This window comes from Limulus polyphemus, unplaced genomic scaffold (genome assembly GCF_000517525.1).
Source record: "Limulus polyphemus unplaced genomic scaffold, Limulus_polyphemus-2.1.2 Scaffold2565, whole genome shotgun sequence".
NCBI lineage: Eukaryota > Metazoa > Arthropoda > Merostomata > Xiphosura > Limulidae > Limulus > Limulus polyphemus.
Window position 1 is genome coordinate 59,890 of NW_013668175.1, and position 11,196 is coordinate 71,085.

The 11,196-nt window shown below is 34.7% G+C and overlaps 1 protein-coding gene across 1 annotated transcript in view; it reads right to left on the reverse strand.

Moving 5' to 3' along the window:
• LOC106467318 (regulation of nuclear pre-mRNA domain-containing protein 1B-like) overlaps positions 1-11,196 on the reverse strand; it is a 38,825-nt gene that overhangs the window by 11,066 nt on the left and 16,563 nt on the right. The window contains exons 4-6 of the mRNA XM_013927662.2: positions 7,861-7,940; positions 5,306-5,432; positions 4,697-4,872 (exon numbers count right to left, since the gene is read on the reverse strand). Of these exons, the coding sequence (XP_013783116.1) occupies positions 4,697-4,872; positions 5,306-5,432; positions 7,861-7,940 (383 nt within the window). The remainder of the gene's footprint in view (positions 1-4,696; positions 4,873-5,305; positions 5,433-7,860; positions 7,941-11,196) is intronic.

Here is an 11,196-nt window from a genome sequence, read left to right on the forward strand (position 1 = left end):
ATTTTGTGGACATGGAAGTTATGAAAGTGAAGTCAACATGGCCTTACAGTGCAGGTTTTAGAATAATTCTAAGTGATTGAAGCATACCTTGACAGGCACTATTCGCCACAAGCAGGATCCTGGTCAAAACATAGGACAGGCCCCCTGAAAAATAACATATATAATAAAAAAAAGAACACTTACCCAGTTACAGTCTCACCAAAGAGTGAAGGATGGTGACAGGTGGAAGACAGTACCCTGACAAGGAAGAAACAACTACCCAAAGCAGATAATGGAAGATGAAGTTATGAGGTGTAGTCCCAGTGCTCGACAACGAAGTACCTCCAACAGAAGACGGGGTTGAGTTGCAGGAAAAATGTAAGGCCTGAATGGAGTGAAAATACCAGGAATTGACTATAGAAAGAAGGAGACAAGGAATAACAGGCTAACTAAATCACAAGCTGAACCCAATGGGTAAAGACAAAAGGGAAAAAGATGTCACGAAAGGAAGATGGTGCAAGGGAATGAAACTGTCAGAAATGGAGTTAATGGAAAGAAGCCTTGAAAGCAATGAAAAAACCCAGAACATGTATGGGACAGAAGGTCACCCAGATCCAACCAAGAATAAAGGTGGAAGATGACAAGAAATGAAAATGATGAAAAGAATATTCCACACATGAGCCCCCAAAATGTAGGTTAGTAAAATTAATACAGAATTAAAAGAACATATTGAGCCAAACAGCTGAGAAAACCATGTCAGGAAGGATCAATTAGAAAGACCTGACATGGATGATCAAACTCACTTTGGGAAGAAACTGATGGAATGAGAAAAACTAAAGTTTATTGGATTTAATCCTGTCTGAACATATCGACAGCCAGGGTGAATGGATGATGAACCGGTGATTAAAAACAAAAGAGATATCATGGAATCAAGAATGGAGTCAAAGACTTCCCATGGAGATGTACCCCACAGAAGGCATAGCTACGAAAAATTTGAAAATCAAGAGGCTACTCCTTGGAAGATAGTGTGTTGGAACTAAAAAGGTGATCTGCAATAAGGTCAAAAGCACCTGGAAAACGACAAATCAGGAGACATATGTTAAGTGTGTGGGTTCAAAAAGGGTGATCCACTGCATACCATAAAGGAACAAGAACTAGTGCTCCCTTGGTGAGAGATGTACGCCACCACCATCGAATAGTTGGAATGAAACCTGATTAGTCAAATATGCACAAGAGGAAGAAAGTGAATTAAAGCAAGTTGTACTGCCCAGAAGTGCCAGGGTGTAAAATGGTAAGACTTTTCATCCATAGACCATTGTCCTGAAGCCTTCTGCTGATCGACCCACACCCCCCAGGTGGGGGATAAAAAAGATAGGATTAACAGAGACTGCTCCCTATACAGATGACAAAGATTCTAAGTACATAGTTGTAGTAGCAGAAAGCGCTCGTCCCATCCATAAAAGCCACATCCCCCAATGGGTTAGACCCTTGCTTGCAGTAAGATAATGAGCCTTAATGGTGTGGATAACAGAAAGCTCCATTGAATGCATTCAAGGAGGAGAAAAGATGGTGGGTGTTTAAAAAGCCACCCCCCCAAATAACCAAGATTGTTAGGTAGGTAACAGGAAAACATATTCAACTGAAAAATCCAACCACCCCTGTTCGGAAGGAGCTAACCAAAGCCAGATGTCCAAGTAGTGGTGTTAGTAAAATCCCCAAAATTATGGAAGTCGGGTAAAATGCAGACCACCTGACAAAAGAAACAGAACTGAAACAAGTTTGATGGGCAAGGCACAAAACTGGAGCCAAATCACATGGAGAAAAGACCTAATAGAGCATCCCAAGAAATGAAAAATAAGAATGTGTAACATGGACATTCTCAGTCCTGCAGAAATTGCCCACCCATTTGTGATCAAAGACTACATATTAAAAATGGGGAAGAAAAAAGAAGTGATAGGTGTGATCAATTGATCTAGAACTCCAGTCAGAATCAAGTATACATGACAAAAGGAGAAACCCATAGGTATGACAGGTAAAGGATGGGAAGGTGCCAGATATGGAACATGAATAAAAATGGCAATGATTCAGAATGAAACAAAAGAGCAACAAAAAAAAAAGGAATACAGCATTGCAGATACCCCACGTGATGCTAAATGCCAAGGAGTAGCCCCAAAAAATGGACCAATGGAGAAAAAGAGCAGACTCTAAGTCCCTATTAGGAAGTGGATGGTAAACAAATGATACAAAACAGTGTTCCACCCCAGAAGATCCCAAAAGCAAAGAAGCTATGTGTGGAAGGAAAGAACTGAAGATGGTAAAATGGAGGGAAAGAGGAAGAGGAAATCCCACAAAACTCCGCTAGTTATAGGTGGAACACCAAAGAAAGGAGGTGTAAATTAGAAATTTCCTCCAGGAGAGTCAATAGGCTAAGATGAACTGGAAAACAGGATGGGGGATAAAAAGGATAGGATTAACAGAGACTGCTCCCCATACAGGTGACAAAGATTCTAAGTACATAGGACGAAGAAGAAAATCTGCCTGATGTGAGCTAAGACAAACTCAACCAAAGCCTATGGAGGGCGAGGCATGCAAGTACTCTCTCCCACAAGAAACAAAATGCTCATAATGAAACATAATACTTGGAGAAGGAGGGGAAAAGTCTACTTTGAAATGTATCTAAAAAAGGGCTGAGGTAGGCCTAGCTGATTCTGCAGCAGAAACTTGGGAAGTCAAATCTAGGTCATCCTAAACGTACTCGGCAGTTATAGGAGGAAGGCGAGCAATATTGGGAGAGAGAAGATAGGGCAGACCATAGCCCAAAGGGGTTCTCACAAACTAAATTATTCATAAGAAGTATAAATTATTAAGAATTATGAAAATGAAATGGTCAATATAATGTAAATTTAAGTAAGTGTGTAGTGAAATAAATACATGTATAAGATGTCATGTCTCGAAGAAAAAAAAAATATATTTAACCTAATTATAGATTTATCCATAAGATGAACTACAGGTAAACCAAAAATAACAGACCCCTGTTAAGCCTAATCTAATGTTATAGGACAATGGATACAACTAAGCTTTAATTCCAAACCTGAATGTAACAATGAGTATTGACCAATCTAACTAAATTTATGTTACTGAACCCAAATAACTACAGATACAATATTAGCAATAAAAATATTCAAAAACCATAACAGTATAATGCCTTATCTTTCAAAAGTCAGCAGACAGTATTTCAAAATGTGTGGGTCCCCAAACTCGAGTCGAGGCCCGAAGAAGGTCAGCTCAATGGATGACCAATCTCCCGATGAAGTAAAGACAATAGTTTCACAGTCAAGGACCAATATCTGAAGCATGTGTAATCGTGCTGATAGAATATATTACCTTTGAAGTGTAGCCAAACACAACCATGTTGGCAGAAAGAAATAAAAATTAGAAAAAATTTGTAATGAAGTATTAAGTTCTGTAACTAGGTAAATAAATAAAATAATTCCACTTCCGAATAAGTACAATTATCACTATTGTATAATAAATAGTAAACTTGGTGAGAGAAATTGATACAAAGATACAAAAAAAAAACATTTGAAGAGAGCACAAATTAAACATCAAAACACAATCACTGCGAAACGAGAAGTGATAGTTACATAGAATAGCATAGTGGAAGTCACATGAGTCATGTGGCACTATTATTGGTGGAAGTTTGTTGCATGATAATTTGCACGCAAGAATCAGTTAAACCATGTGAATTAAGGGGTGTGTGTGGGACTGAAAGGCATGCTGAAAAAAACATTTAGCAAAAACAGAGGGCACCACTGAAGGAGAATAGCTATGTATGTGAGAAGTACGGTACCTAAGTAAGGAAGATAAAATTCAAAAGAATTCTCAAGTATTTCCGGTTTTTATTTACCTGAATGGGCATTGCATAAATGTTTTAGCCATTAACAAACAGGTCAAAAATATAATTTAACATATTGTATTCTACAATCAAGACAAATCTCAATCTCTGTCATTTCCATCAACTTGGAAGCAGAGCTGCTATAGGTATTGTGTGAAAAAGGAGGTAAGGTGCATTAAAGTTTAACAATTTTGTGGTAGAAATAAAAGACAAAAGACGTTTGAAAATTAGTTATTGGTTGACTAATTCACGTAATAAAACTCTTCATCATTTGAGCCAATCTGGTAAAACAAAAGAATTTCAACAGACTGTTTTTGGACAATCTTCTGAATAAAGTCATTTCATTGCTTCAATAGAACTATAAAGTTGAATGAATATTTATTATTTGGTTGTTTCTGTATTTTTAGCATAAAGCTACACAGTGGGTTAACTGTATTCTGTCAGCAGCAGGAAATGAAACCCTAATATTAGCGTTGTAAGTCCATAAACTTACCACTGACCCTCCAGAGGGTATATTTTTGGTTTTACATGTATGGAATGTATACAAAGGCAATGAAAAATCAGGTTAGAATTGTTATAAAACTTATTAAATTACCTTGTTTATAAGCTCTTTAACAAAAGACAAATCATAAAATTGTTACTATTGTCATTAATGAATTCAAAGTAAACTTAATGTCCACTAATTACTTTTTTCTGCTTGGTTAATGTGGTGCATTTTGGTGAGTCTTTCAAAAGAGGTTTGTTATAATCATAATATTAATTTTAAATGCAACTTATTTTATCCTGGTATCACTATTAAGGTCAAGTAACAGTAATATTTACCTCAAGCTTCTGTTCAGATAAAGCTAATATACTTCTCTGGGCATAAGTGTAATCATTCAACATTTTGGCTACTTGTTTCCGATCCTCTAATTCCTGTTGTAGTCTACTGTTGTAGTTGTCCAGTAAAGAACATGCTTCATTCACCTGCTTTGACAGTTTATCAGCTGCTTCCCTGTCTGAAAATATCATACAATAAACAGTTTTTGGTCTTGGCTTTAAAGATGCATTTTATTTTGTGTTTCAATTAATCCTAAATATTCAATAAAACATTAAGTGGTGTACAAAATGATAAGAACTTCCAATGTTAAAAAATAAGTCGATTTTCTGTTAGAAATCAAGTTTGTTGACTGCTCTGTGTAACAAAAAGTGAGTTATTAGCTTCTTTATATTACTTTCAGTAAATTCTGAAAATCTTTATAGGCATTTGGTATCATCTATAGGTCAACTGGCTTGCTGAGAACTGAACCTATTTTCTGGTTATGATTTTTATGCAGCAAAAATAAAAGTATTATAGATATACAATTCTGTAAACCATGCTTTAATAAATATTCATTCCAATAAATGTTTCTTTAAAGGTCTGAGTTCAAACTTGAAAATTCACTGTCTTACCATCCAACTTTTCTAACAATGTCACATCAGAAACTTCAGGTGGAAGATTTGCAATTTCTTCTCGAACAGCTGCATCAGATGAGGCTGCATTTTCTAAATCTTGAAGAGCTTTGATCAGTTCTTCAGGCTAAAATATTATATGAATGGAAAAGTCTATCAGGAGCATAAAAAATTAAAAAAATGTGATAATATGAAGCTTGTCTAAATGCTCTTTTAGAATTTTTTGTTTAGAATTTTCTTAATCACTGAAGTAAGACTAACTGATGATAAACACTTGGACATTGTACACTTCTCCCATTTAAATATTTGTGCAACAATGACTAATATCCAATCTTCCATCACTTCATCACTATTAATAGATGCATTAAAAATTAAGGTTAATGGACTGCAAATTTTCCCATCTATTTTCTTCATTATCCTAGGATATGCATATTATCTGACTCAGGTGCCTTATTTTCCTTTATTTTTCCAACCTTAAACCTTAACTCTACTTCATTCAAAGATATCAGATAATCTTCTGAAGGAAGACTTATAGAATCACCACTACATCTTCCATAGTAAAAACTAAGGAGAAAAATAACTGCAATTATTCCATCATTATTTTTTTAAAGGTCCAATTCTTTTAAAATGCTAAAAAAATATTTACTGTTACTTTTAAAGTTTTCCTCCAAATGTTTCTCATATGCTCTTTTCAATTTCCTAATATCTCTTTTAACCAGCTCTTTGGTACTTTTAGAGCAGTCTGTTTTAATTTTCTAAACTTGTAATTGTTTTCCTTGATTTTCAATTTGATTTTCTTTATAAACCATTTTGGGCTTAAGTTTGGCATCATCTTTTTATTTAATCTGAAAATGCATACTTTGTATTTGTTGCAAGATTTTCCATTTCAGACAAGCACTGCTAATTAACAGCCAGTTCTGATTTATTTGAGATAGTTTCTTTCTCATACAATGAAGGTCAACATTTTCCTAAACTGAAAATGTATTTTTGAAAGATACTTACCTCCTTTCACAAAAAGCTTTCTCAACTTGTACTGCCCTCTATCAGCACAAGTTTTTATTCACCACTAGCCTTATTACTGCATACTAGCATTCAAATGATCCTGCAGCAACCTTCCACCAACAGGAGTGTGACACTACCCTATCAACTAGCACCCTCTCTAATCATACACATGTTAATCACTTTGAGACTGGTCATAACTAACCAAACCAAAACATACCGGAAGTGGGGGGAACAGATGGGAAATGTGAGAAGAGGTAAGTATCTATCAGAAATACATTTTTAGTTTAGAAAAATGTTAACTTCTGACACGATATCTTACTTCACAAAAAGCAAGAATCCCACACTGAACTGGTGGAGGGCTGGTGAGAAGACCATCCCCCTTTTGGAAGTGCCAAATGGAAGACCATGAGGTGTGATAAGAAATTAAAAGCAACATACCAGTGGGAGACTGCACAACTTCTGGGTTAGGTATATTCTTCACCTCTTAGTATTGTGGTGCAAAGTTGAAAGGTCGGGAACTAGGAGGGGTTTAAAAAAAATACAGAAATAATGGGACCCCCTGGTGTAGAGTGAATAGAGCATGTCAGACAGTAAATGGGAGGTCAATCTGAACCAACACCTGAAAGCATCTGGAATTGTACATTACTTCCGTGATAGGAAGAGGGCCCTCAACCTTTCACTTCAAAAATGGGTATAGGCAGGGAATTGTATATCAGGTCTGTGATAGGAAGACCGTCAAACACCACGGTTCATCACAGATGGGCAGCAATCTATGTCGGGTTTGCTCACGTTAGTCCACGAGTGTATGGTCTGGGACGAACATATTTTATGAAGCAAAAGACTGCGAGGTACACCTTCTAGCAGAACACCCTATCTCAATGGTGGGTGTAAAATGACCTTGTAACGGGTTATTTGGTCTCTTTTTCTACATTTTATATCAATACATAGAAGAAATATTGGATGGAGTCGATCAACCAACCCCTGGTGGCATCTGGAATGGTACATCAAGTCTACAACATGAAGAGTCTCAACATCACAGTCATCTAGCATATTCACAGATTGTGCTGTATGGATTTAAAATTAAGTATGCCTGGTCAGGCAACACTCACCACAGAGTGGGTTCCAAGTACGAGATAAAGGCCCTCACAAAAAAAAAGAACATGAACGGAATACTTACCACCAAAGGTATACAGTTACGGAACTAATGATGTCCCCAAGGGAAGATGTAAATGTGCAGCCAGGGACATGGTAAGGTGACAGATCTGATGGAAAGAAAACATGAAAAAACAACAATCATCAGGAGAAAGGGAAGAAAACTCCAGGTGAATGAACTGGCAAGTTCAACCCAAAAGGGCGATGGGAAAAGGTCAAGGGAGAAGTGAGGAATTCACAGAAGAAACAAATGGACTTGGGAACCACGGAAGAGAGCAGTACGTGTCATATACCCCCAGAGAGCCCTGACCTGACAAAGGAGGTGTTGGGAGCAGAACATTCTAGAGTGAGGGGAGGAGTGGAACATATAAAATGGAAAATAAATACAGAACATAACATACCTGAATAACAAATCCACCAAATGGGAAAAAGGTCTGGGCAAATCCCCCTAAATGACAAGTGACTAAGGGGGGATGGGAGGCTGTCCAAATCCACAACTAAAAGATCACTGAAACTCTTGTTAGAACAATAATCAGTGTGTTCTGATTGTAGCAAGAAATTGGTCAACTCCTGATGGCCCACAGCCATCACTTCATGGGCTGAGAATTAGAGCATTGACCTATTAGTAAAGCAGTTGTAGTTGTGACCACCTCAAACTGTGAGTAAAAAACTCCTAAAATTAAAAGAGAAGATAAAATAAAATAAATTGGAACTCTCCCAGAAACAGAACGAAAATGTAAAATAACAAATTAACTGAAGGAGAAAGTAAAAACATGTGGATAGGTTAATTTAACCTTGAGTGAAAAACATATCTAATCAATAAGACTACCAATCAAGAAGTGATTAACATGTGCAAGATTAGAGAGGGCGCTAGTTACAATAGAGGTGGTGTCACATTCCTGTTGGTGGAGGGTTGCTACACGATAATTTGCATGTTAATATGCAGTAATAAGTTGGAGTAACAAGGCTAGTGGTGAGCAAAAATTTTTACAGATAGCAGACAGTAAAAGTCAAGAAAGCTTTTTGTGAGTGGAGGTAAGATATTGTGTCAGAATTAACCATTTTAAAATTTAGAACTAAGATATTATTAACCTAGATCTTAAACATAAAACCTCAAACTTAATTCTACAATGATCACTGGCTTCCAAGTATTCTCCCCCTTAAACCTGTTGAATGATAACTTCACCAGTGGTTAATATTAAATCCAAAGTATTATTATCTCTAGTTGGTTGGAAAAAACTGTCATGTACTTATTCTATAGAATGTTTCCATGTAATCCAAATTTATAGTTTTCTAAAGTTGAAATCTTCTGTAACCAGAATCTCCATGTCACAATCATTTCTAATTTCCCAATAAAGCATCTCATTAAATTCATGATTTTTATCATATGGCCTATAGAAATTTTCTAACACTAAACTCCTGTCTTTATATCTATAGGTAGACAACTATTCTGATCCTGAATTCATATTAACCTCTAATATTCTCTGGCTCAACTGACTGCAACTTTTTCTTATCATATATATCATACTTTTCCCCTTTGAATAATATTGCCACCTCAGCTAACTTCTTACAATTAATGGTTTACATTTTTTGCCATTTTAAAATATCCTTGAACTATGTGGCTACTTCTATTTCAACAATAAACTCTTGTATTGGGGAAAAACTATTTAGTGAGAGAAACAGCCATTCTGAGTTATTGGTTCAAAAAATTTTAAAATAACTTTTTTCAGTCTAGATTTAGATTTTATTTTATTTGAAAGCAAATGTGGTGCAAAAGAAAGGCCTACAATGGTGCTAAAATATTGAATAGTTGATATGTCCTAACTAGCATTTTGTGGAAAATGGCAATATATTTTTAGGAGCTTGAAAATTAAAGACTTTTAAATAACTTAAATTCACACACACACACACACAAAAAAGATATGTGTATAATCAATGTGCATAAGTTAGAAATTTTCCTATGACAACACTGTTTAAATCTGTTCGAAATAAAGCATTATCATAATTTACATGAGTACTAACCAAATCAAATTTACAAATGGTAGCTTTAACAAGCTTCTTTTGGAACTTAGTTGTTCTGTAACATGTAAACACATTATTTTATCATTAAACTTAATAAATATGTGATATATATAATGGAGTGATTGGTAAAGTATAGATGGTAAAACTCACAGAGTAAAAAATGTTTTGACAAAAAATATCTAGAAATTTAATTTGCCAAAACTTATGTTTGATAATTCAAAACAGTAAAATTTTCTTCCAGTTAGTACTTACATTAACTCAGAAACAATGATAAAACTGATCAGAATCACAGAGGGCCTTCAGAGTCTTAAAAAACTATTGTATAGCAAAGGCAAACAAATTATCTCAAGAAGAGGAGTAACCCATATGAGTTAAAGTTAGGGGTGTGAAATTCATTGTTAAAACATTTAGAATTTATCAATACATATATTATTACAATGCTCCATTATATTGTAAAATTGTAATTAGGTAACGTTTTGGAAATAATTATGGAAATGCAGAGGTGATATACATTCAGGAGTAACAAACAATGAGTAATTGAAACCAAATAGTTAACTTATTATTAGTACAATACATTATTACTGAAAATACAAAAGAGAAATCAAATTAGCTATACAATGCACTTGTATTTTGTGATTGTTTTTCTGCTACCATAGTTTCAGCAGTTTTATTGCAAAACAATGTTCCAAATGTCATGTGCAACTCTCAACAATTAAGTCAATTTCGACCTTTTCAGTTTCTATAGAAACCCAAATAGGATCAATAAAATTCATATCAGGACTTTGTGCAGACCAAACCAGGTATCATTTCACTGCACTTTCTGCATAGTTGTAATATCTTTCTCTTCTTTGCCATTGAAGAAACAACTGTTGATTGCTGCCAAGTGATTGAAATTTGGGTTCATTTGTAAAGAGCAGTTTCCTTTAGCTTTGCTCCTCCCATTGTTTAACTCTTTCAATTTAATACTTCTAACTTTCAATACAGTGTTTATACCTTCACAAAATTTAAGTCTTTCACTTAATATTATAAGTCTTTCAGATACAAAAAATCATATTTTTTAGTGAAGTATTTTTGATAAAATGAAATAAAGATTTGTCCATGAATATATTGAGTATTTGTTTTGAATAGTCTATATGCAAAGTAATTTTCATGTTAAAATTAAAAATACTTTTCCTCATCTTAAAAATATCAAATTTCCTTTGTGTACTCCCTATAACCTCCTAAATGTAATTCAAACGTTTTTTGGTAAAACTTTATAATTTATCTGTTATTTTCTCTACCCTATCTCAAAACAGGATCGGTCAATTCCACTGACCTTGTAACAACCAAAAAAAAAAAAAAACAAATCTAAATAAATATAAGTTACTTTTTTTCTTTCTAGAATGACTTCAAATTGTAACATGAAACTACATTCGTTTATCATAAGTAGCTCTAGGTTTGTAACAGTATACACCTATTTATACTTAAATTTTATTGTTTTATTGCCCTTTGAACTGTGTCTAACTACTATCTGTGTCATATGTTGTAAATCACTCAGGGAACGTGCAGCTCATGTTATGCTAACGAATTACACTACCCACAAGCTACTATGAGCTGCCCGTGTGTGTGCCTCATGAAACATTTTTATTATAACATTATTATTATTTATTTTACCTAATCTAATCTTAACTAACTTAAAAGAATTCCTATTTTTACATATTAGTTACTTTTATAAT